This window comes from Ceratotherium simum, chromosome 3, assembly GCF_057802395.1.
Source record: "Ceratotherium simum simum isolate JZ-2026a chromosome 3, ASM5780239v1, whole genome shotgun sequence".
Lineage (NCBI taxonomy): Eukaryota > Metazoa > Chordata > Mammalia > Perissodactyla > Rhinocerotidae > Ceratotherium > Ceratotherium simum.
In genome coordinates, this window is record NC_141902.1 from 33,109,342 (window position 1) to 33,137,252 (window position 27,911).

Here is a 27,911-nt window from a genome sequence, read left to right on the forward strand (position 1 = left end):
TAGCATGGCAAAACGGAAGGTGGTAAGATTTTTCTTTGGTCTTCTCAGTTCTTGCCTTATGTACTATACTACACCTAGATAGGTTAAATGAAAAAAGGAAAACTTTTAATTAGTCCAAATTAGATACTAGATAATCAAAGGATTGGCATTTCTTGATTAGATTGTATCCTAAAAAATACCTAACATAAAAAGGATTATTTGAAAGAATCAATTCAGTAATATTTTTGGGAAATAGAGAGTTTTGTATTGATTAATTAGTTATTTGTTTAGTCAAATATTTATTGCATGCTTACTATGTGTCAGGCATTATGCTAGGTGTTGGGAATACATGGTGAGCATTGCTGTATGCTCCCTGCTTATAGATCTTATTCTAATTGTACATCGCAAAAGGAAAAGAAAATAAAAGCCTTCCAATTTTTGAACTAAAAACAGCAGCAACAAAACTGTATCTTCTTGAAGAAAGGCTGTAAGTATTTTTTGCTAGGAAATATATATTTGTTGTGTTCTTGTATAACATGATGGCTGCTTTAAAAACCAAAACAAAACTTATTTTTCTGATTAGCTAATATACTAAAATTGAAGGAAAAAGCTGGGAATTACAAAAAAAGTATAAAAAAGAAAACTAAAATGACCTGCAATCATACCAACATTTCCCCTCCCTTTTTTTTTTTTTTTTACCATTTATGTCATTTTGGTATAATCCCTATCAGTTTATTTTCTGTGCGTATATATATATGTGTATATATATACACATATATATTTTATCAGACTAGGCTCATATTGTATATTTTCATTTTTTTCTATTTTATGAATATTTCTATGTAATTAAAATTCTTCAGAAATTATATTTAATGTCTGAGTTCCATTGCATCATTCTTTTTTTCTCCCCAAATTCTAGCCAAATCTCTTACTATTCTTCACTGTAAAATCTATCTACATTATTATTATCTACAATCTAATCTTCATTATTAGGAACTTTTGTCATATTTGGTTCATAGAAATGCTAGGGTTAATTTTATGTTAATCTGTTCCATTTTACTGATCTATGTGTAAATTCTGGCTGCAGTCATATCATACCATTTTAAATATGTATTGAAGTGTTAGAAAATATTTTCATATTTAATAGATAATATTTCTCATTATTAATATGTTAAAAATTGTCCTTTGCTATTCTGAATCCTAATTATTTTAGAATAATTTCTTCATGTTCCTAAAATAATCCCACTAGAATTTTGACTGATGTACTCAAGTTATACCTGTACATTAATTGCCGTCTTTACAATATTCCCATTCAGAAGCATAATTCTTTTTTTTTTTTTTTTTTTTTTAAAGATTTTATTTATTTTATTTTTTCCCCCCAAAGCCCCAGTGGATAGTTGTGTGTCGTAGCTGCACATCCTTCTAGTTGCTGTATGTGGGACTCGGCCTCAGGATGAACGGAGAAGTGGTGCCTCGATGCGCACCCGGGATCCGAACCCGGGCCACCAGCATCGCAGCGCGCGCACTTAACCACCAAGCCACAGGGCCGGCCCTGGAAGCATAATTCTTGACATTTGTCTTCTTCTATGTTGCTTAGCAAAGTTTTGTAATTCCTCTAGACGGGGGTCTTAATTCTTATTAAGAATATTGCCAGATATTTTATAAGTGTGATTATTACCATGAATTTATTTTCCCTCTTCCCTACCCCCAAATCAAGATATTATTGATGGATGGAAAATTTTAAAATATATTATTTATTTTGTATCCTCCCATCCTAATGAAATCTTTTTAGTTCAAGTAGTTTTCTAGTTGATTCACTTGGGTTTCTCCATGTTAGAATGTGCTCAACATAAATATACATTTACTTAAGGGAGGAGTCTGAAAATGTATCAGAAAAAGTCAAATTATGTCAGCACATTTCCATTATCCCAACTTATCATATTCTTGTGAAACACGATGAGTAAGCCCTGGGCGATTTTAGGTATGTTTGATCAAAATTATGTTGTATGTGATGATACATTTCATGAAAATGAAAATTTGCTCTGCTTTTTTCTAATAAATCTTATATCAGTTCATTGCCTTATTGAATTGCTAGAACTTCCAGAATAATCTTAAATTATACTGCTATTGCTAGGCATCTTTGCCATGTTCTAGATACTGATGTGGACTGTCCCTACTATGTACAATGTAGTGGCTGTTTTCTAGGCACCCTTGAAAGGCCTTCATCAGGCATAAACAATGAATAGAAACTGTATTAATATATTTACTCCTGGTGGTATTGGAAAGACCAACGATGGTGGTCATACAGCAGAACTTCCATATTACCACAGGGAGTTTACCAAATGGAAGACTTTCCCTTCTTTAATAATTCTTGGGTAAGCAACCCTTCTTTGTTTCCTGAAGTAATTGCTGGATTTATCGAGAATGTTCAAACAAGCTTCCATGCTGGAACGTGCTCAACATAAATACATTTCCACTAAGGGCAAAAGCCTGTAACTCCCTTAGAAAATGTTGTACTATTTTAGCCTGTTATATTGACTCAACTTATCATATTCTTCTGAGACAGTGTAATCTAGCCCTGAGCAATCACTGGGTATGTTTTAGTGATATAACAGTTTCTGAATATCATTTAAAGCTCACTGAATTTTATCAACATTTGCATTCTTTTGTAAAGAAACTTTCTCTAAGATCACTTGATACCATTCAATCTAATATAATTTTTACATGGTTTTCAGTAGCTAGCCATTCAGTGACAGGCCAGGTTTTACTCACAGGCTGATCGGTTTAGCACTGGCAAAGAAATAATTTATTTCCTCTTGGCCTTAACAAAGTCAATGTCCTGAGAGGGAGAGTGGTGCTAATATACCTGAGCACTTCAGTGAGAAAGATGGAAAATCACTTATGGTACTCAAATAAAAAGACTGCTTCCGGGGAAAAAGGAGTCTGGAAAAATCTGTTGTGGGTATATAGCTCTGCTGGGTAATTCTTTCCCATGTCTGTGGGCAAATAAAATACAATTTTTTCCCCACTTTCCATTATGGGAATAAAAAGGAAACATTAAGAGTTTTGTTTTTTTTTAATATACATATCTCTGATTTTCTGTAGGTAAAGATTGTTAATAGTATCTGATGGGTTTCAAATGTATAATTATTTGATTCATATGCCTTCTTATTTTCTGAAATTCATTTGAGCAATTTGTGCTCTTTTCTGCCAAAGATTTCATTAGATTCACAAATAGAACAATATAACATCGTTAAACAAGGCATGGTAATCTTTTTCAATCCCACTGTGGAACAATGTATAAAAAAGCAAGTTATTTCTAAGCACTTCCAGGGTGCCACTATTCCTCATTTGACCCATGTTAAATATTCTCATTACAATTACTTCAAATGAATACAAAATCTCAATTTAATCCCAACCCTAGGGAAATGAAACATACCACTCTGAGATGAAAGGCCTAATGTTACCTAGTTATTTGAATGCACTGCATGTTTTTAACATGGATCATAAGCGAACTGTACTTTAACTCAAATCATTGCACATTCAAAACAATATCTAGCTACCAAATAAATGTCATAAACCTGATAATGCAGAAGAAATAAAAAGAAACCTGCATATTTTAACTATTGAATTCATGATGGAGTCTCACAGGTTCATGTCGATGTTTTTCAAAACTTTTAGCTTTCTCTGAAAACATAACTGGTTATATTATTAATCAGTGAGAGATCATTGACAATCAAATCTAGGGTATAGCTTTTTGGTAATCTAACAGCACAATTTTGTTAATGTCAGTCATCATTTTATACCTTTTAAAATTCTACTTTTGCATTAATTGTCAGACTCTTGAGTAGTCTTTTGGTAGAAATTTTATGTTATGCTTTCAGAAAGGAGGCCTGATTTCAAGTAACATTTCCTTGACAAGGTATAACAATATTGTACATCTAAATTTTATTTATTTTCCCTTTCATTGTTGGCAATCCCCTAAGCTTGAAAACATTTTTTTTCTCTCTGATTTGACATTTGGCAAACATCAATCTTTCCTGTACTTAAATGCATCATAGTTGACAGGCTGCTTTTGTTCAAGAACTTCAGCTTATCTATTGCCTTAGTATGCCAAAATTTATTCCTTCATTCACTAGCATGATCAATTAGTATCATTACTACCACCCTGTCTTCAAAAATTAAGTAGGTAGCCTGAAAAAAAATGTTTTTCTGATAAATTTGATTATATCCAAAGTCTGAATGACTCAGGACTAAATTTAGAAATTAATTATTGAGCACCTTTTTATTGTTTCCTCTGTAAGAGCCTTACATCTTTAAAAAAAGATTTGTTGGATAAATATTTGGGTGCTCTTAAAATATAAAGAAAATTTTCTTCCACATAGGCCTTGTTTATTTAAAACAATTGCAACATCTTTTGTTCATCTTTAAATAATATGGGGCCATATGAAATTCTTGGAACACAAATTAAATTTTGAGGGTTAGTCTTCATGTCTTAGTTTTAGGAATGAATGATCTTTTTTTTGCAGGGGAGGATATGGGTCACACCCAACACTCTGGATAAGAACTCTCATGAGAAAAACCTCTAGCAAAATACTGTGAAAAGAGTCATTCATTCACTATAAATGTAATCAAACTGTTCAGTTCTAGACATTTTCCTTCTTTCCATCAACGGAAAGATATAACAAAATTTCTTTGAATATACAAAATTTAAAATAAAATCTTCTTAAAATAACAATAACCGCATAACAACATAACTACGTTGCAGTGTTGCCTGAGAGGGATTTTTCCTGTTTGGTGACCCAAAGCAACAGCTGACATGTCTGTCTGTCTTTAATTCTCTGTCTCTCAGTGTGTGAAAGGGTACCAAAGGGGGAAGGGAGAGACAGACAGATGAGAAATGAGAAAACTGAGAAAGGTCAGGGCAGGTTAAAGGCAAATGTAGATACAAAGTTCAGAGTAAAAATTCTTCCCACATTTTATTGGAAAGCCCTCATATATGTGATTCCACAAAGGAAGGAAATAAAAAACCCAGTGACAATAAAATATGCATGCCTTTTATATTACTTAGACTTTGATTTTTTTTAAAAGAATGTAGGATGTTTCAAATTCCATCACTTCAATTAGTGCTAGTCTTTATCTTGGTTATTACTGGTCCTGAGATTTCTATCAGAATGTTATCTATGCCATTTTAATCAATGCTTCTGAAATTGTCCTAGAGTGTTGGAGAAATCTGGAATCACTGGGGTGTATTTGGTCCATTTGCCAGGGCAGTAGGAATGCAAGTCGTGTTGTTTTGCTCTAAATCATGCAGTAGAGAGTCTATCTCGACTGGGATATCCCTGGATATGTCTAAGCTACCTGGTGGTCCTCTTGGCCCAGCGAACACTATTAGATATTTTTGGCTAAATAAAGCTTGGTCAGCTTACTCTTTCAATATATGACACAACCTATTTCTTTAAGAACTTTTTAAAAAGATCGATCTTATCAAAATTTAGTAGAAAGTTTCTCTTTGATTAGTGGGATCACACTATCATTTTGAAAGCATATAACTAAACTCTATTATTTCCAATTGTCTTTGCAGATTTACACCATCCTACCTTGTTTATCAGTATCACAATCAACATTGAGTTCTTGATTGTGCAAGGCAGTGAGCTAGATGCTGGGAACGTAGTGGTGTCAGTCAGTAATGAAAGTAAGTTGATAAATTTATAGCTAAATGTAAAAACTTTTAGTTTTTATGCTTTTGTAATTTTTTCATGGTAACAAATTCACAAATTTGAAAAAAAAAACAGTGTTGGACAAGTCCTGATTTTTAGTTTGGAAAAAATGATCACTACTCTTAAAGAAATTACATTACTTTCTAAATAAAACAGTAAGTAACCTGGAGTACTCTCAGAGAACTCCTAGCAGTGTTTAAATACATAGTAAGCCTTCAATAATAGGGGTTGATAGCATTTTAAAAATGACATAATGGCAACAGAAGTTTTGGAATGACTCAACTATCATTTTTAACTTTGCAATTGCAAAAGTAAGGCATGACTCTATGCATTCAGTATGCATTTAAACAACACAAAAGTATATACAATAAAAAGTGAAGACCTCTTTCCCATTGGATTTCATTTATTTCTACTAGTGCAAACATGATTTTTGGAATGATGTCAAACATTTGGGAGGACAGGGCATTAACGATACTATACCAGCAGTAACCTTTTCTCAGTTTCAAATTGAGAAAATAAAATATAACTATAACTTGAATCATGTTATTATGTCCTTTTGTCTACAGTTATATTAGAACATAATTTTAGGAAATCTACTGAGGAATAGAAATTTAGGCAAGAAGCAAATGTGCAGAGAGTCTTTAAGACTACCCCTTCCCTGTGTGCCTCCCACATGACAAAGGTGATATTGGGAAGCACTGTTATGGAATCTTCATTTAGTTCACTTCTGGGACCCTATCTTTAACTTACTGTCTGCTCCAAATATTGTTTTCAGCTTTAAAATCCTCAAGACCAAACTGATAGCTTAGTCAGAAATCAGATTAGTAAACACAAAAGCTTACAAAAAGAAAAGCCCATTATGTAAAATAAAGCATTAACTGAAAAGTAATTAATGCTACTATTCACACATTGATATGATTAAATGGATACATGGTAACTGAAAAAATTACTTAATTTGCCAGTTACTGTAGAAATTAAAGTATTAAAATTCAGAAGTCAGAGTCCTGTGATATCATTATACAATAAATATTTGGAATATTTCCATCTATCAATAATGCCATCTGTCCTATCCAATACAAATGGACTACATCCCATATGGCTCCTTTCCCCATTGATTACTCTGATGAATGAGATAGCAAAACCACTCATAAAAGCTTCATATTATATGACACTGTCATTGAAAAGATATGGAGAAAGGAAAAACACAAGATGATACTTAATTTGAAACTGTCAAGTCAATTTAGTCAAATTTTAACAACCAACATTGTGATCCTAAAAAGTATCAGCATGTTGAATAATATTATGTCAGTCTGTACTCTCCCAGCACCTTCAAAGAAAACCAAAGAACGAAAAAATTTCTGGAAAGAGTATAATAGCTTATTGTGATATGTTCAGATTACTAATTATTCCAATAAGAACATACTCAAATATCCTTTAGGCATAATTAAATTAAAAACACTTTTCTTCCACTTTATAGAAAATTACAAAATCATCATTTAACTTCTGATAGTAGGTCATTTTTAAAGCAAAACTAGATACATTCTTCATACCTTATAATACTGGCTATAAATTTCAAGTTGGCAAAATGATCTTTCCCAAATTCATTTTCTTCTTAGCTATAAATGTACTCTCTTTCAACAGCAAAATAATGACATACAATGATTCTGTAGCAAATTACTATAAGCAGTGCCTAAATTGACATTAACTAGGCAGGAAACTAAATACCACTAACTGGAACAGTCAGATTTTCTGTTTGATGTGGTAATTTGCATTACATTTAGTTGTAAGGTGGGTATGGTTGGCATGCCTAGAAATTACCTTTATTTTTCAAGATCTAGAAAGATGACCAGCATTTATTTTTCCCCTCAGCCTCACTGAAAATATTCTACAAGCTTTCCTTGGTGAAACTCTTTCCAAATTGGGACCCATATCTATCTATGGATAACTGAGAAGAAATACATTATGAATAAATGTTTACTCTATATTAAAACTTAAGTTTAGCTTAAATAATTTAAATTTTTATATCATCTTATTTTTAGCTTGCAATGAATACCAAATGAAGACATTGGGGGAAAAATCTGTGAAATAGCTCAAATTCAAATGTGTCAGGCACAGCAAAAATAAATTAAAATAAAGCACAAAGCCAGGAACTATTTTCCTTATTAATAGAAAAAAGCAACTTTTACAGGAATTCTACAGCCCCCAGGAGTCATGGGAAGAGGAAAGGCTTTCAGACATGCAAACCTTAGACCCTACTGGATTCAGAGAAACTGCAAGTGTCATAACCAAAGTAAGAGGCAGCTAGTGCTGAGTGCTGGCAAACTCCATCCAGTTAGCAGGTGCGGCAATGAGCAGGCTCATTCATAGAAAAGGAGGCATCTCCAGAGCGAGCTTTGCCAAATCAGCCACAGGCAGCATCTGAAGAAACAGTCCCACCTCTACAACTATGAGAACATAATTTCAAGAGAAATTTCAAGTTTGAGCCACTAATTATTATCTGTTACTGTACCAATGCCACATGATTTTTATCGTATCTTTACATTATATTTTAATGTCTTGCAGTGTAATGCTTTCTTAGTCTTCCTCCTCTCCTTCCCTATACCCCTCTTTCTCCTCCAGTTTCTTTTTGTGGTAAAAATTTCCAGGCTATTTCTACCTGCTTTATTCTTCCATATCTACTTCAGAATCATTGTGTTAAGTACATTTCCTATGGGAATTTATTTTAATGAAATTAAATTTTTAAAACAAATAAAATTATTAAAAAAAAGCAGGTATCTTTAAATCATTTCCATTCAGAAACATGGTATACCTTTCTAAGTTTTTAAAGCTTCATCCTGTCATAAAGATTTATGGTTTTCTTTATAAAGAGATCCTGAAATTTCTTAGAGTTTTGGATGCTACTGTGCATGCAGTCTTTTTTCCCTCATTTTTTTTTTACTTGGTTACTGCTATTTAGGAAGTAAAAGAATTTTTTTCGTGTCCTGTATACCTAGCAATCTTACTAAACTCTAAATCTCACTAAATTCTAAACTTTCTATAACTCTTATTAGTTTTACTGGTTGTTCACATGTCTTATGAGTTTACTAGGTAGATAATAACGTCATCTGCAAATGATTGTATTGCCAATATAACTTTTAACGTTAACTAATAACAGATTCTTATAAGTTCTTCATAGAATAAATTCCAATAATCAGCTTAACCTACAACACGTTAAAAATCTATAACTTTTTGATGACACAATAATATAAATAATGGTATATTCTAAACTCAGTATATTTCAGAAACTGCTTTTGATGTCTGTGGGATAACTAGGAGTCACAACGCCCAACCAGGGTATAGATCTCATGCTGAAAAACAGAATCTCTGTTTATTTTAGAAGAATGGATAGAGAAGCCCCTTTTTAAATGTCCTCAAAGAAATAAGATAAAACTTACCCAAGTGAACAAAATATCAGAAAGCTAAACACCCCTTCTCAGAAAGTACAGTGTGACTCATGGGCAGAAATGTTTCTAAACAGAGTATTTTTCAACATTTTCTAAGAGCTCTAAGATGCTCTTAAAGAACTCTTAACTTATTGCTTTGAAAAATTGGGATAAAGTTAGTGATGACTATAACTTTCTATTAAGCAATTTTCTTGTGCACAGCCACTTATGAGGCAGAACATAACAGCTCAATCAAAACTTATGATGCCAGATTTAGTTCAAACCCTCATGAAATGCACTGAGAAAGACTTGATATTGTCTGAAGAAAACCTTTTCATAAATTGCTCTTTTGGAGATTAGAAATAAGTAGATACTGTAGGTACCTTTTTCTGTGTTCTAAAGTTCTTCTGCCAGGCAGCCACAGCAGTTGCAATGAACTTACTGCTTGTTACGTAACAGTGAGCCATGAGAACGTGGTGAAGTCCGGCGCCTCTGTGTGTAGCCTCCAGAATTTTCAGGGTGTGGCTTAAGGACACGGAGGCTTCTGTTTGTATTCCACCACTCACAAGTTGCATTGTGCAAGGTACTAGTGCAATTTGTCCAGCAAGGTACAGGACTTCTCCAACCTAAAACAGGAAAAGGAAATTCAGAAAATACACTTCTCTCCTTGTTCAAGCTATTTCCAAATTCTTACTCAACATGGAAAACGGAGATAATAATAATTTACCTACTTTGGTGGGTTATTTTGAAGATTAGAAGTAATGTATATAAAATATGTATTACATAGAATTTAGGCTCAGATCAGGCAATAAATATATGATATATATTGATATACGATAGCCGTTATTATTATTCCTGAATTAAGACTTCAAACCAAATAAAGTTGCAGCTCTGAATAATTCACCACTATATTTGTTTTACAGGGTGAAATTAATACGAGGATGAATAGTCACACATATTGGGCATTAAAAGAAAAAAAAAAGCTTTGAGTATATGTGATTAACACTTTTACAGCATCATAATATATGTCCTAATTTATTGGACACTGATATCACCAAGACATTATTTATCCTTGAGAAACATTTGAAATAAGAGTAGGAGAAAGATCTTGCTTTAAGGTTGTGTGCCCCTCAAGGGTGGCACGGTGGGCTCGATGGGATGAGAGGCTGCAGTGTTTGGGTCCTGAAAGAGGGTTTTCAATATGTATCTGTAAAGTTGAAAATAGATTTGCACCTTACCTTTTCAGAGACTAAAGACATAGGATTTTTGGCTCCTAACAGTTGATAGATCACATTTTCCTGCAAATCACCCTCTATAATTGGACATGAATTATATGGGACCTTTTTACAAAGCATCTGCTTCCTTTTTCTGTTGAGACATCTACTAGATCTTGCTCCAAAAGAGCAAGGAAGACAATAAAGTTTCTTAAGTCTCTTCTGATTTTCTTAAACAATCTGTGGTAAAGCCCTGAATTTTTTTCACTATCGGAAAAAGTAAACATATGACTGTTCAGTATAGATAGATGCCAAATACAGAGAGGGGGGTGAATAAAACTTTTTTTTATTCCCCATTCCTGGGGTGTGTGAATTCTTTAATAGAGACTTTGTTCAACTTTTATCACAACTAAAAATTCCTCGGTATTAAATCTCAGTGGAAAGAACTCTCAGTGCCTGGAAGACAAGGCAATCAAACCATGTGACAGTCCCATATGCAACTCCAAATCTGTCCTCCTAACTGTCTGTAGAGCTCACAAAAGAGTCACACATGTAGCTATTGGAAGAATATCTTACACAATTTGGCACACAAGTTCTAAGATTAGCAGCTGAAGAGGGGGAGGAGGAAGAGAGGAGCATAATAGATTAACTGACACCCATCCACTATCTTTCTACATTGTTTGGAATGTTAAAAATATTGTTTTGATCAATCTATATATACACCCTCAAATTTGAAAGAGAAATGCAAAGCATGTTGTGGTTGAAAGAACAAATGGTTTTTTAAAAAAAACACTATGAAATATATGTCAGTGAACAAGGGAGTCCAGCCAGCTCCTAAGTGGCATGTTAACATGATGAAAAGCAAATCCAGGATGCTGTGAATCAAAGAGGCATGGATCTATTTTTAAAGAGGCCTGTGTCTCCCCACCCTGTTTGCCAAGTATAGTTTTTCCGGAGAAGTCCAGACTCCAAAGTAGGTAAGCTTCTAAATCTTCCAGGAGTTACCTACCCAATGTTTGACCACCTCCTCACTTTACAAGGTCTCCGGCTCTACGTACATCACCCATGTTAATCACTAGACAAACAGAAGAGCTGTTCAACTAGTTCACTTCCCCTATTCTTGAACAGATTGTTTGAGACATAATATGAATACTAATTAATGATAAAATATCTGTGAGTGTTTTGAAATATGGACGAAGATAGCACTTTTAAGAAGGTGCCCAGATAGATCTTATGCAACAAGCCCCACTGGTCATGTGAAGGGTCAGGGAACAACTTGCAGATAGGAGAACGAAATTGGATGAGTTTTTGGCTCCAGTTCAGTGGGAAACTGTGGATGACATTTTTTTTTTTTTTTGAAAGGGAGAAGTTTGACTTTCTTTTTAACCTTTTCTTTCTGTTAAATTGGAAGAGTTTAAAATGAAAACTCTCTTCACAGACAAATGGAGAGAAAAACAGTCAGAATTTTGTTGGAGGTCAACTTGAGTAGATGGACGAACGAGACTCCAACATGTTCGATCCAGCATTACGGGTCTACGCTCTGCAGCAAAAGAAATACTAGCAAGCTGGGTGTGACCCAGTGCAGGGTGCCTGAGGCCAACTCAGGCTCTCTGATGCAAGGGCTGGGAAAAGTCATTTAAAAGAAAATGATCCCTCTTCAATTCAATTCTCATTTTACAAATAGTTTGCTTAGTCTCAGAGAAGTAGACCCATAGAGATAAGGGAATTATAATTTTCTGTTAAAGGGTAAAGCATGTTATTAGATTCAATTATGAAGACAGTTAAAATAATATCCTTTGTAGTCAGAGCCTAAGTTCCTGCCAAAACATGTTTTCTCCCCCCCTTTCCTTCTAAAATTCAATATTGTACTTTCTCCTTAAAACCTTTATAACTTGCCCCATCTGGTCTCAGAAACTTTATCCTTTAACACTCTAGTCTTTGTAGTCTCCTCTAATCTTGATATCGAACATGAATGCATAAATAGTGCTTTACAATCTTTAGAGTTCAGGAATTGCAATTTTTTCTAATGCCAAAGAAAAGAGGATTATCCAAAATTAAACATAACAACAAAACAATTTCTATTTGACCTTAGAGTTGTTTTTGAATTGAATTTTAACAATGGATGTATAAAGTATTAGAGAAATTCCTTCATCTCACTCAAAGAAATGAAAATCTGATTTGGAAAAGAATTAAAGTTGACCCACAGCCTGTATTTCATGTTCAGCTAGTTCTTACGTCTGAGGATTAGATCTGGGATTCCTACACTTTTCTGGAATTAGATGATTCTTTCCAAGACTGATTCAAGGTTTGACATGTTCCAAACCTTCTCAGGGGCACGAGAAACGATTGATTATTTGCATTTCAAAGTTTTTCTTTGTATTCAACTAAATCTAGAAAAAAGACAGGTTAACAAATTTATAATTATCAAGTGAAATCCTGTTAACAGTAGATGCCTAAAATGACGGTAAAGTAAGTTCAAAAAATAAAAAAGGAAGAAGCATAATAAAGAGAATTCATTGTGGATATGAATTTTTATGATACTACACATTTTTATGCTTGTTTACATTTATTCATATTTCTCTTTATGTATATTAATCTTTCCCCCACCTCCCCAGTAGACCAGTTGTTAGTATTTGAAGGCTGCAGCAAGGCTTTCCCTAAATACTTAGGAAAAAAGAGATATGAGAATGCCTTCTGAATTAACTGGAAAAAATATACACAATGTCCTGGGTCAGGTCTTTTCCTACTGATTGGTTGTTGGGGTCGGCCTGACCCCTTGACTTGAGACTTAATATTTCATACTGAATCTCGCTTCCCCAAAGCCATCTCTCCCGGAACTTCTCACCTGGACCATCCTTTACATCACATAGAGATCCAAGGCTAACTAAAAGCACACACCCCTATATCCAGGCCCTGTGCCTAAGATCCAAACCCAGGCAGAGACTTGGATCTCTGCTTACCTATGCGGTAAGACAGACAATAAGCTTAAAGAGGACAAGGGTCATGCCATCTAATTCTTCTGTGTGTTCCAAGTGTCCTCATGTTGATGTTATGTCATCCAGTAAATACTAGAGGTGGTTTTATCCTCAGAAGTGACAGTTAGTACACCGATGTACATATGGTTACTCCAAATTTACCAAGAGAGCTGACTTTTCAGTTGCTTGGGTTTCTACTTTCAAGTATCAGAGGGTAAAATAGAAGTTAAAATAGTTTTATAAATACAGTTGATGTATAGAATCATTAGGAGTCAGAGTGTGTAGGAAAGGATTTTCACCTTCTTATTTTCTTCTGTTGCTCAGGCTCCAAATCTTGGAATCTTCCTTGAATCCTTTCTTTTACTCCTCACTTTCTATCTGCCAGGAAACCCAGTCAGTTATACCTTCAAAATATATCCAGAATCCAATCACTTCTCAACAAATTCAATGTTACCATCCTGACCCAAGTCATTATCATTTTTCACCTGGATTATTGAGAAACTTCTTACCTCCTTACCATCTGCTTCTATCCTTGGCAGAGTCTGTGCTCAAGCCAGTGCCCAAGCGACACTCTTAACATGTAAGTCATATCAGGCCTGTCCTTGGCTCAAAACCCTCTTGACTTCCCATTATACTCAGAGTAAAAGCCAAATTCCCTCCTCTGGCCTGTGAGGCCCCGTGTAGTCGCTGGCCCTCTCCTCTTACCCCTATGGCCTTGCCTTCTGTCATTATCATTCTCTTGTAAATTCACTTTGCTCTAGCCACATCAGTCTCCTTGCTATTTCTCAAACAAGCCTCACTTTATCACATTTCCACTGGCTTTTTCTTCTGTCTGGATTCCCCTATGCCAGTAATCTGCTTGGTTTTTCACCTCCTGCAGAGGGCCATTGAATCATTTGGAAGATGAGTGAAAAGGTATCACAACAGTTGAATCAAGTTGCTGAACTGAGGCAGTGGCAGTGGATTGAAGTGGAGGGTACTTACATCTATTGACGATTTTCAGTGACTAGAAATGATGGACCGTGATGCTTGATGAGATGCATATTTGGGGAGGGGAGAGCGTAAAGGAAAGAATCTAGGCTGACTCCTGGATTTCTAGTTTGATCTAGAGGCACAAGTTGTAAAAGTGATGTGCTAAACAAAAATATTTTCTCCTTAAAATTTAACTCATGGAATCATCAGTGATATTTGAATCAATAATAAAAAATGTAAAGGAAAATCGCATTAAATTTAAGTAGAAGAGGATAAATAGAAAAACAAATGAAATGCTAACAAATGCAACTAGTTACATCGCCACCATATAAATTAGGTGTAATGATGTACGATGACACAAATCATTGGGACTATAGGCAGAAATTTTAGATTATTGGTTCATGAATAACCTTGAAGTTTCATTTCTCTTTTGTTCTATAGCAAATATCCAATATCCCATGTCAGCAGCAGTGTATTTAAAAAGCATACCAATGTCCTCATTAAGGTGAAACTCAAATGTGGTTCTAACCCTCAACTTGAGAATGGTGCTGCAGAGTCATTTCAGCACCTGTGTGCCCAACTTGTTCCAACCCACTGCAATCACTTAGCAGGAGAAAAGTCTATATTGCAAAGGGATATAGTCATTGGATTGGTCTGCTCTTTAAAAAGCTACTTAGAGTTTCAAGGGCAACCTGCTTGCTGAACAAAAATCCTCAGACACAATCAACCACAGGATTTCAACCAGACCTCAAGTATTTCACAAAGAAATGATCTATCATTTGTCCAAAGAGAATGAAACACCTGTTTCTAAGAGTGATTTAAGTCAATAAGTAATAAACTAAATCTTTGTTTCGAATGCTTTCTGGTGTCTGAATGACTGTTGCCCTTTTGGAAGGCAAAGTGCACAAAAGATTCAGTGACCTTGTGACTTGGCAGTCAAATAACTACCATTATTTTCAGTCAATGTAAATAAGCATGGCTGACAATGTGCTAATTGGCTGCCTCTGGTCAGCCAAGTGTACTTTTGACCTTAATGAGAACCTAATCAATTAATACTTAAGGCAATAAAGACCTCTTGCTGATTAAGTTAGACAGAAATCATCTGTTTCCAACAGGATTGGAGCTGCAAAGTGGCAAACTTTTAATTTAATATATGATAATCCTCTCTTCTTAGGATCTTCTTATTTAGCTAACATGGTGAAACTGAACTATGAAATGTGAAATATTTGATTCAACTATTTATGTTTAAAAGCTTTTTTAAAATAACAAACTAATTCAGATACTAAAATGATAACTTTTTGTATGCATCTGAATTATATGTTAATCAACTAAACATGGTCATAGAGTTGAAAAACATCCATGTTTTCTTAAAAACAGAAGAGTCCATATTAAAATTCTAGAGAAAATAATGAAATTTAATAGAATTGCTTTTCAAATTGGGTCTTTTTTTCTGGGAACTACTGAGATCAGTTAGCATTCCAGGGGCATAGAGTTTCCTTTTTAATTAAAAAGAAAAATGCTACTTTTGGCTTTCATGAAGATATGGAAATGCTCTTAAAAGAAAAAGTTCTTTACATTACAACAGAAATTCTCAGTTTTAAGTCACAAAGTGAAGTCTTCTCTTCTGTAACTTGATTGATATAAAGCAGCAGCTCTTCCTGTGCTCTGTAGACTAGGTAAACAGTCGCTATTGCCAAAATGAGGCCATCATTTGCAGGAGCATCCAGAATTACTTTCTGCTTACAATGTATAATATCTGACTTGGCAAAGGAACAACTTTATTATTTTAGGTTAAAAATGTATCGTTTGGACACAATGACTAAAAATTTATATTCCTCTCCTCTAACATTTGTCTCCTCTGAGAATAAGTTTTCCTCTTTAAAGCTTTGCAACTCTTTTGGCTCAGATGATACATTTGAAAATGTATGTAATTCATATAGTAGAGGAGATAACGGTTCCTTTAAAAAAATACTTAAAAAGCAACAGCTGTGTATCGTCAATAACTGTTTCATGAGGCTTTTAATACAGATAAATATGCAAATATGTCATACTATTTTTAATACACCATTTTTACACATTGGAGTGACTAAAAACAGAGCAAACATTCTGTGTATTTAGATTCATAATGAGAAATATGCACCATTCAAAACTAGAGTTATTGTCATATTGTAGCCAGTAATAAAAAAATACGTTTTGGGATGGTAAATAAAACAGTGGTAAATCATAACAAGAACACTGACAAAGTCCACGGCAGTAGTTGTGTAGATTACACTACAATGTCATCAGTATTGTTTACAAAACTAGAAAGCACTGCTCATATCCTCTGCTGATGAGATAACACACAATATCTAGTTGTACTTCTTGAACAATAGTAACTAGTTGTATTTCTCAAACAATATTAACTAGTTAATATCTAGTTGTATTTCTCAACCAATAAGGAAATTTAATCTAAACTCTGGATTTTGAAGACAGGAGTGATTAGCTTTCAAAATTTAGATTAGTAATTTAGGTTGTTAAATCAAGTTATGTATTCTGTACAGAATCATGAGAAATCCATGACGGAGTTAGAATTAAATCCCACAGGCTCATTTTGACCTCACTATGCTACTCTTTCTCCTAATGTTACCCACAATGACTTTTTTTCCACATTTACTATGAAAAATGTCAAACAGAGCAAAGTAGAAAAAGTCATATAGTGACCATCCATATACACCACCGCTATTAACATTTTACTACACCTGCTGTATCATGTATCTTTCTGTCTACCACCGATTTTTTCTTTTAGATTTTGACTGCTTTTATTTTTTTTAAATAGACTTTATTTTGGTGAGGCGGTTTTAGGTTTACAGGAAAATTGTGCAGAAAATGCAGAGTTCCCACATCCCCCTCAAGCCCTCCTCCTTAGTTTCCTCTATTAACATTTAGGATTAGTGTGTTCCACTTGTTACAACTGATGAACCAATATTTATACACTATTATTAATTACAGTCTAAAGTTTACATTAGAGTCCACTCTTGGTGTTATACATTCTATGGGTTTTGACAAATGTATTATGACACTTACTATTACAGTAACTTAAAGAATAGTTTCACGCCCTAAAAATCCCCTGTCCTCCACCTATTCATTCCTCCTTTCCTTCCTTCCCAGGATCTCCTGGCAACCACTTATCTTTTTACTGTCTTCATAGTTTTGCCTTTTTCAGAATGTCTTATGGTTGGAATCGTTCGTATATAGCATTTTCAGATTGCCTTCTTTCACTTAGCAATATGCATTTAAGGTTCATTCATGTCTTTTTGTGGCTTAATAGCTCATTTCTTTTTAGTGCTGAAAAATATTCCATTGTCTGGATATATCACAATTTATTTATCCATTCACCTAAGTACATCTTTGTTGCTTCTAACTTTTAGCAACCATGAACAAAGCTGCTATAAACATTCGTGTTCAGGTTTTTGTATGGATGTAAGTTTTCAACTCATTTGGGTAAATACTAAAGAGTACAATTGCTGGATTATATGATAAGATATGTTTAGTTTTGCAAGGAACTGCCAAACTATCTTCCAAAGTGGCTGTAGCATTTTGCATCCCCACAAATAATAAATGAGAGTTCCTGTTGCTCCACATCCTCACCAGCATTTGGTGTTGTCAGTGTTTTGGATTTAGTTATTCTGATAGTTGTGTAGTGGATTTCATTTATTTTTAAAGAAATTTTTTATTTTGGAATAATTTTAGATTTAGAGAAAAGCTACAAAGATAATACAGAGATTTCCTGTATATACCTCACCCAGTGTCCTCCAATGTTAACACTTTAAATTACCATGGTACATTTGTCAAAATGAAGTTACCGACGTTGATGCATTGCTAGTAACTAAATTCCAGACTTTATTCAGATTTTATCAGTGTTTCCATCAATGTCACCCTTTTATTCCAGGATCTCATCCAGGATACCATATCACATTCAGTCATCATATCTCCTTAATCTGAGGAGATTAAGTCTGTGACAGTTTCTCAGTCTTTCATTGTTTTCCATAATTTTGACAATTTTGAGGAGAACTGGTCAGGTATTTTGTACAATGCCTCTCAATTTGGGTTTATCTGATGTTTACTCAAGATTAGACTGAGGTTATGGGTTTTTTGGAAGAGTATCACAGAGGTGAAGTGTCCTTCTCATTACCTCATATGATAGGGTGCACGTAAGGAACACAACTTCTCAGTGGTGATGTTCCTTGATCATTTGATTAAGGTAGTGTTTGCCAGACTTCTTCACTGGGAATTTACTATTCCTCCCTTTTCATACTCTCTTCTTTGGAGGGGAATCACTAAGACCAGTGCATACTTGAAGGTAGGGAATTATTTATATCAGTATGGACTTGTATATTTATTTTATACTTTGGATTTTCTTGCCAAAATTTTTCTAACTTTGGCCATTGGGGGCTTATTCAGGATGGCTCCTCTGTCTACTGATATGTCTCTGTCCTTTTGTTTTTTTGAGCACTTCCTTACTTTCTGACTATAAGACACTCCAGGATCATCTTGTATTCTCCCTGCCTCAGCTGTAGAGTCAGCCATTTCTTCAGGGAGTCCTGGTTCTTTTTATTGAAGAATGGTATTTAGAAACCAAGATCCAGGTACCAGCGTGCTCACGGCCACTGGGGTGTTAACACAATGATTTTTTTGTTTTTTTAACTAAGAATGTAACATGAGGAGGCACAATTTGAAAATTCAAGTTTTCTTAAATTTAAATACTTGAGAAAAGTTAAGGAAGAAAACTACCATTAATTGTTCTATTTTATCTAATGTCTTAGAAAAAAATACTACCCTCAATAATATTTTTATTTGTGATTTTACTTAGCCCTATTTGGACCTTTATAAAAAATTATTTATTAAAAAAATGACAGAAATATCAGGAATAGTTGTAAATGCTCATTTATCTATTCAATTTTATGCAGTCTGAATCAAAAATATTAGTGTAGCATGGTCATAGTTGTTTTGGTTTTTTTTGCTAAAATACTACGGTCTCCTGATATATTGCTCTGTACTTTTCTTCCTCTTGTACTTCTGAATACCCTTCCTCAGTCTTTACGTACATGAAATAGCCAAAATGAACATATTCACTAATAACCTGATATTTGGGAGTGGTAATGGAGGAAGGTTCCTATACACATTAAAAAAGGTAAAGAAGAGTATGGCACAATTATAGTTGTATGGATAGTCCTATTAGAACCAGTCAAAATGGTACATCATCAAAATGGTCTCCTGTTTAGTGGAAAGAAAACTGTCTTGGGAATCAAGAAATGTGGGATATTCCCTACGTATATGCATGTATGTATTTAACATGCTTCTTAAGAGGAAAAAAAAAATCAAATACTATATAAATGCGTAGCAAGGAAAGCCAAATTCCCTGAAATCCCAATACTCAGAGATAACCACTTTTAATCTTTTAGACCATAGCAATGTCCCTTTAGACCTCTTTTTATTTATATATACCCACACTGGGCAATATACCAAGACAGCTTAAATATAAACATAAATGTGTATGTAACTTTACGTGAATGGAGCCATATGATATACACTGTTCTGCTATCTGCTTTATTCATTGATAAGAATGGTGATCTGCCCCATCAATAAATGGGGATATACACATACACCAGCCGTTTTAATGCTGTATAATATCCCAAGGTACTATTATGCTATGATTTATTTATTAACTTTCCTACTGCTGCATATTTAAATCACATCCCAAGTATTGTTGTCATAAATTATACAGAGATCAACATCCTTGTTGTCAGCTTATCACCTTAAGATAAACTCCTAGGAATATGATCACAGGGTAAAAGGACATGGACATTTTAATCATGGATAAATACTGCTAAATGTCCTTTGGAAAGAGATCAATGCACATGCTCATCAGCAGAATATTCTCTTAAGATCTTCTTGTTATCTCGGTTTCTGAGGTTAAAACACCATATGTTTAACTGAGGATTTCTAATTTGTCCTGCATGAGAAGTCTTTCCTCAATTCTAGAATCTCCTCACTGATGATCTCTTTGAGTATTGATTTTACCCCATTCCCCCTATTCTCTTCTTCCAGAGCACAACTGGACATATGTTAGATCTTTCTTTCTATCTTTCATGTTTTTAACCTCTGTCTCATATTATCCATGCCTGTCTTGCTGTGCTGCATTCTGGATAGTTACTTCAGCTCTATATTCCAGTTTATTCATTCTCTCCTTCAGCTGTGCCTGATCTTCTGCTTAATCCAGTCCCAGAATTTTAAGTTTTAGTGATTATAATATTTATTTCTAAATATTCCATTTTGTGTGTGTGTGAGGAAGATTGGCCCTGAGCTAACATCTGTTGCCAATCTTCCTCATTTTGCTGAGGAAGATTAGACCTGAGCTAACATCTGTGCCCATCGTTCTCTATTTTTGTATATGGGATACTGCCATAGCATGGCTTGATGAGTGGTGTGTACATCCACACCCCCGATCCGAACCCACGAACCCGGGGCCGCTGAAGGGGAGCGTGTGAACTTAGCCACTATGCCACTATGGCCCCTAAATGTTCATTTTTTTCTTTTAAAAATTTGCCTAGCTTTAGTAGTCTCTTGTTTTTTCAAATACTTCACATTATGTATCCAATAATTCTAACATAGAAAGTTCTTAGGGTTCTAATTCTGCTGTTTTGTTTGTTTTCTTTCGTACTTATTTTTTGTTTGTTCATTTATTGTCCTGTTGACTCTGATGACTCTTCTCTGTAGTGGCTTGTTTCTTGATGTATTCTGTTATCTTTGATGGTGAACTAATGTTTGGCATGGCTTTATTGTATGGCCTGGGTTCAGTGCACATTTCTTCAGAGGAATTTCTATTTGATTCTGCCAGTTGCTCCACACTTCCCGTTTACTAACTTGGGATTACTTGAAATTAATTTACCTGCTTAAGGTTTCCAGGACCACACTGATCATGCAGTTTCAACTCCAAATTTGTTTGAGGGAAAACATACGTGTTTGAATTCCCAGGGGAATGTGTTTTGTTTCCTACTCAGAGCCTAAGCCAAGACAGACAAGTTCCTCATTGTCTCCTTTAGCTGGTAAACATATTTTCTTACTCCATCCTTTCATGGAGATTACAGCCCTTCAAGAGTGCTGGTTTATACACAGACGTTAGATCCTACTCTCCACTTTACGCAGCTCCAAAGTGCTGTTTTCTGTCACTAAATGCCCATTCAAACACAAGAATTTTAGTCACCATGATTAGCAAATAATTCCCATCGTTTCAGGTTCAGCTTAGCAACTTCCTCTTCATTTGTTCTCCTAGAGATTTCTTTTACTTTCTTATGAGCTTAGACACACAACTTAAAGGATATTTTTGTTTGTTTAAAAAAAAATCCAGCATTTCTAGTTGTATGCTTTGGGATATTTTTCAGACTACCTAGAGTTGCAAGAAATTCAGTATGCACATTTAAGTGTGGATTTCAGATACAGAAGGAACATTTTTTAGTGTAAGTACATCCCAAATTTTGCATGAGCCATACTTACACTAAAAGATTATGCATTATTTATCTGAAATTTAAATTTGACTGGGCATTCTGTATTTTTATTTGCTATATCTGACAGCTCTAGAATCTAATCCAACATATAGTTGGAAATAGAAGTCTAAGTCTTATTTTGAATATAATTTTGAGAAATCAGACATAGGTGACACATTTTTTGAGTCATTACACATTTGAGAATATAATTTTTTCTTAAATGTATCAATTTGGCTGATGCACATAGTTGTAACCTGAAAATTCTATAGACAATGTTCCATTGTCTTCACATTTGTAATTTGAAAAAATTGGAGTCCCTAAGTCTCCCTCCCCTACTTTTAAGTGATCTTCTTTTTTCTAAATGTTTTCTTTACCCTTGCAGTTTAATAACTTAAAAATATATTTTGATATTGGCCATTCTTTATAAGAATTTCTAAAACAAATTGAATGTTTTTAATCTATAGATTAAGGTCGGGTTTTTTTTTTTCCATTCCTGGAGACTTTTCTTTGAAATTTTGTGAGTTTCATTTATTCTATTCCACCACCACTACCCCCGCCCCCCGGCAGCATATTATAACCATATATTAGCTTTCTATTTTTCTTCACCTCTACTCTGGTATTTTTAAGTGCTTGGCTCTTTATGACTTCTTATTTTTGTTTGACTTTTCATAATCCTGTCTTCATTCCTGTCTGGGTTTTCCATGTTGCTGAGTCTCTTCTTTGCTGTTTTTAGTACATTAAAATTTTTTTGTGTAGTGTTATTTTCCTCTTCATGTATTTCTTTTGTTCCACCTGCTTCCTTTTCACCTTATTCCTTGTCTTATCCCACATTTGATCTATTGTTTCATAAAGTCCAAGTTCTTTTCAATTTTCTTGAGTGTGCAAGGCAGTTACAAAATTTTTATAGCATTTTTGAAGTGCATTTTCTTCCAAAGTATCCCCTCTATCTGTATTTCATAAGTTCTATTCCTTTGCTTCCTTTTTGTCTTTTTGGTGGGAGCAAAATTTATTTGAGAGCTCTCATTTCTGAATGGGACCATTCTACCCAAGCCTCCCTAGTTCCAAATACTGTAGGTGTATTCCTCTTGCTTATTTTTCTTAAACACCTGGGCACTCAGTAAATTCTCTGATAATTTTGTAAATGTAATAAAGTAACTCTTGTCAGAACATACACAGTGGGCATATGCCAACGTTTAGTATTATTTGTTTTGTGTCTCAGATATCAGACGGGGTGGGAGGAAGAGTGAGGGAATTCTGTTTTTGAGAGCCCCTCCTTCATTCTCCTTATACATCAGTAAAGTTCAGAGGTGGGTAAGTACTCTAGGCTTCGCTTCGTTCTCCTACATTAGCATAACCCAGATATTTTCCTGTATAGTTTATAGGGTTTGACAGCCCATTTTTCCCCTGCCTGCCTGACTTTGTTGGCTGCTGCTTGCTGGTCTTGATCAAGCCAATTGCTCCTTAGAGATTATTCCCCATTTCTCTCCTCTTTTCCTGGACCTAGAACAGAAATGACCAAGTTTAGTGGTTCTTCAAGCCAAGGGTCCAAGTTATTTCTATTGAAACAATAAGGGACAAGTACTCCCAAAGGGAACAGTCAACATATTTTTGTTTACCCTATTTTTAGTCCTAATTTCTATCCCTTCAAACTTAGTATAAAATTGGGAGAATATCCCTGAGTTTTTTTTTTTAAACAACTTTATTCACGTATTATCTCATTATACTATTCTCTAGAAGAGGAATTCTGTGTAGATTCCTATCATCTTATTCCAATTTGATTTAAATTGTTCTGTATTTAGATAATGCATTTTGATCTTTCCCTAGTTACAGCACTGGTCGTAGATTTTATTTTTTTATTTTTGCTTCTTTTGTTAACTTTTGGTAAGTTTGCAACAAAAAAATTTTGTGAAACTACCTTTATATTGCCTGCCATCTTTCCTCTAATTGTCCATTAAAAACAAAAGATATATCCTTGGGAAAGTCATTTTACTTGTTTAGGTCTCAACTTGTAAAATGAGGTGGCCAAAGGACTTATGGGGTCCTGTCCATTTCTATGATGACATGAATCATCAGAGTATGTTCACTGTGATGTCAACACACAAAAAGAGCTGAACAACAAATCTGGCACTCTCTACCTTGCCTAGTCCATGTGCAAAGATTAATTTACTCCATAGTCAGTATTCCTTTTGGTAATTTCAGGTTCCCTTCCCTGAAAATTGGCCTTAGATATGTGCACAGACAGTTCATCTGCCGTGATAGGAGGAAGGCAGATGAAGATAGAATATTAAGTGTGGAGGGAGAGGGGGTGGAAATTTTCCTCTGATTGCTTCCATTATCTCTGTGAATTAAGGTCATCATCAGAGACTCAAGAGGAAGAAGGACTTGTTGGAGGTCTGGGATGAGAGGAGAAATTGTGAACTAGTCATCGAGGAGTGTCAGAGAGTGAATAGATCAGAGAATATAGTAAGATTGCTGGGTTAGCACAAAGTGCTCACTTAGGGTAAATTCTTACAGATTTAAAGTAGACCAGTCAGCATGACTGTGGTTTTTCTTTAGCCATGTTTAGGTGCCCAGGTGCAGATAAGAGTGGGCAGTGAACTGGATTTAACTAGGGTCGGGGTTTTGTCAAGTGACTGTAATGAAGGGAGGGAGAAAGGAGCAAGGAAGATGAGAGTAAATGCGTAGAGTGATCATAATGATGGGCCATTACATCTATCCAGGGAAACAAAGAAAGTAAGGATGACAGGAGGCTAAGAATAGAGGACAAGATGGAACTGAGAAGCATTAAGAGATGGTAGGATTAACCATTGTAGGTCTCAGTAGAATCAGAGTACTACAGGGAATGAACTGGAAAGACAGGAGGTGGCATTCAGAGAGTGAGATGCTCAAAATGAGATTACGGAGGGCTTGCTGTTATTGGTAAAATGACAAGGCTCAGTGTATGACCATGAGATTTATCATCTATGGATAAAGAAGAGTAGGTAGGCATTGGAAGGACTACCTTGTCTACCTTGGAAGGATATTGTAATCAAGAATTGACAGAGGACCTGGAGTTAAAATATGTAAGGAATGATGGGGAATAATCTGAGGGTCTGCAGACAACTAAAATAAGACCTTCTGCAACATTTTTCTTCTATTAGATTTGCAAAAATGAAAAATATTGATAGGTTACAGTATTGGCCAAGTGTGGGAGGAGTATGGTACAACATTTTCATAGGAAGTCTGGCAATATTTATCTTAATTCTCATACTTCCACTCAGCAATTGCATTATGGGGAACTTATCCTATGTAAATAGTTGCACAAAAATGTATAGACATTTGTACAAGAATGTTCAACTGCAGAAATGTTTACAATAGCAAAGAACTGTAAATAACCTATATGTTCATCAATAGGCAATTGGTGAAATAAATGTTCACACACTCACTAATGAAAAGTCATGCAACCATGAAAAAGAATGAAGGGGGTGGTACATATACAGACATGAAACAGTTTCCATGGTATTTCATTAAGGAGGGGGAAGGTATAAAATGATATGCACAAGACAAGTTCTTTTTGTTGTTAAAAACAACTTTAAAAATCTTGGATATTATAAGTTTGTACAGGTTCTAAAATAAAAAAGTAAAAATATTCTAATATAAAATCAATAGAAGGTAAAGACACTAGTGTTGTGCAGAATGAACCATTAAGACTTCATCAGGGTTTTGTGGAATACTCCAGTGACTTGGGAACAGAGTTGGAGAATGAAGATGGTAGGAATTTGAAGTCCATCCCCAGCTGAACACCAAGTGCCCTTAGAGACAGACACAGAGGACTCGTGCACGGGTCTGGCCCAAGGTCCACTCTGACTGCACCCACCTCTCCCCTCATCACGCACCACGCTCCAGCCACTGGTTTTTTGCCTCTCTTTTCTAACATGCCAAATTTTTTCCTACTTCTTGCCTTTGTGCTTGCTATTTCCACTGCCTTTAATCCTCTAAGAGATCTTTGCATAGCTGGCTTCTTCTTGTCAATCAAGTCTCAGCTCAAACATCACATCTTCAGAAAAATGTTCCACTTACCTGACTTCAAGTTCATTCCCTTTTATTTCCTTTATACTATTTATCCCTCTCTAAAGATATCTTATTTATTTGTTTGCCTATTTCTTATTGTCTGTAACCTCCTGCTGATAGCAGGCACCCACTGTGCTTTGTTCACCACTGTGCTTCCCGTATTTAGAAGAGTACCTGGTATATAGTGGGTGCTTAATGTTATTGAGTGAATGAAAGAAGGAATGGTTAGAAGATAGTCATACATCTAAGTGACTAAGCCTCACTCTTTTGGCTTGCCCCAGATTGGGCCTATCAGAAATTCCTGGGACATCCAATTAAAAAGCTGTATTTAATGGCAAACCTCTGTCCCAACTGAGTAAGTATGGCAGTAGGGCTTCTTTGTTTTTTTGTTTGCAGGGGTGTGGTGATGAGGTAATAGCGATGGTGGTGGTGATAACATAGGTGGTATATCCCCTGCTTCACATATCATAGCCTATCTTCTGGAATTTCTTGTCTCTCCTTCCACTCAAACCAATTCTGCTAATTCCAATTGGGTTCACAACTTGGCTAAAACACTGCCACGCCTATAGTGTGAAATTAGTTACATTCAGAACACAGCCAATCCACATTTACAGTAAGAACAGACAACCAGTGGTTATTTATTAATTTCTTTCCTAGCATGCACTTTATTCTTCTTCCTTTCTAGTTTTATTCTGAATGTCTTAACTGTGACATTCAGAATAATATTGATTCCACTCATGGAACTTAAGCCGGATTTAGGAATGGACGTGTAACATAGCCTTAAGTTAATGAATACACTGCATTTCTATGGCTTTATCAATTGGAATAGGATTGACTATGTGATCTAAACTGGATCAATGCAAGTAGTCCAGTATTCTTGCTGTGAAAATTGAGATATGGATTCCCTTGTTTCTGCTTGTGCTTGGTGTGTAGAGATGCAAAGCTTGGAACTGCAATGGCAATGAAGAGAGAGACTGGAGCTGCTAGGAGGTCTTATCAGGGTGGAATAAACCCAGAGGAAGTAGAGCTGAGAGATGGCACCTGATGATAGTGTGTGCACACCAGATCAAACTACACCTGAAGTGAGATCCATTCAATTTCTGTATCCTGAAATCAAAATGTTCTTAATGGGGTCGGCCCCGTGGCTTAGCAGTTGAGTGCGCGCGCTCCGCTGCTGGCGGCCCGGGTTCGGATCCCGGGCGTGCACTGACACATTGCTTCTCCGGCCATGCTGAGGCCGCGTCCCACATACAGCAACTGGAAGGATGTGCAACTACGACATGCAACCATCTGCTGGGGCATTGGGGGGAAAATAAATAAATAAATAAAATCTTTTAAAAAAAAAAAGAAAATATTCTTAATGGATATCAAGGAAAACATGGATCTTAAGTCAGGCTCTATTTCCATCTCTGGTATCCAGTACAACCTGCTGCAGACAATGTCAGTGCTCTGCCCAAAAGCCCTTTTACTGTTTCTGTTTCTGTGCACTGACCTCCCTTCGGTGTAATAGCCACATCCTCTTGGGCTACTGGAGCCGCTTGGTCCACAAGTAGCGGAGAGCCTCAGAGTCTCCCAACGACTGTCTAGTCTATGGTAGGGAAGTCCAGTTCCCTTGCCTTGCTTGGGACACTCCATGGCATAATTTATACTCCAGAGTTGCCCCGCAGGACAACATTCGCCTAAGGCTGCACTGTGCCAGGCTTCCTTCTGTTTCCTGTCCTACACTGCCCTCATAAATCACTTGCATATAAATCTTCATCTCCAAGTCTGACTCTAAGACAGCACCCCCTCCATGTGTGTGCAAAGGTCAATCATTAGCAGAAAAAGTCCAATAAAATATGAGAAGTTTCTCTTTTGCCTAATTTGTAGTTCTTACACACTGCTTTCCATGACACACTTAATGTATTCTGTTAATAAATACTATTTTTAGTTCATAGTGGACAAAATTAATAGGTAGATAATAATTTGGCTTACCGAAATTATATCATCTGGTGAGTTGTTGAGGGCACTGGACCTGAGAATTTTGAAATTAATAGTCAAGTGATTAAGAAAGTCT

General features: G+C 35.3%; 1 protein-coding gene across 1 annotated transcript in view; it reads right to left on the bottom strand.

Annotated features, from left to right (window-relative positions):
• The window catches only part of LOC147917520 (uncharacterized), a 128,854-nt gene that overhangs the window by 25,106 nt on the left and 75,837 nt on the right, over positions 1-27,911 (bottom strand). The window contains exon 6 of the mRNA XM_087424780.1: positions 9,505-9,747. Coding sequence (XP_087280906.1) covers positions 9,505-9,747 — 243 coding nt within the window. The remainder of the gene's footprint in view (positions 1-9,504; positions 9,748-27,911) is intronic.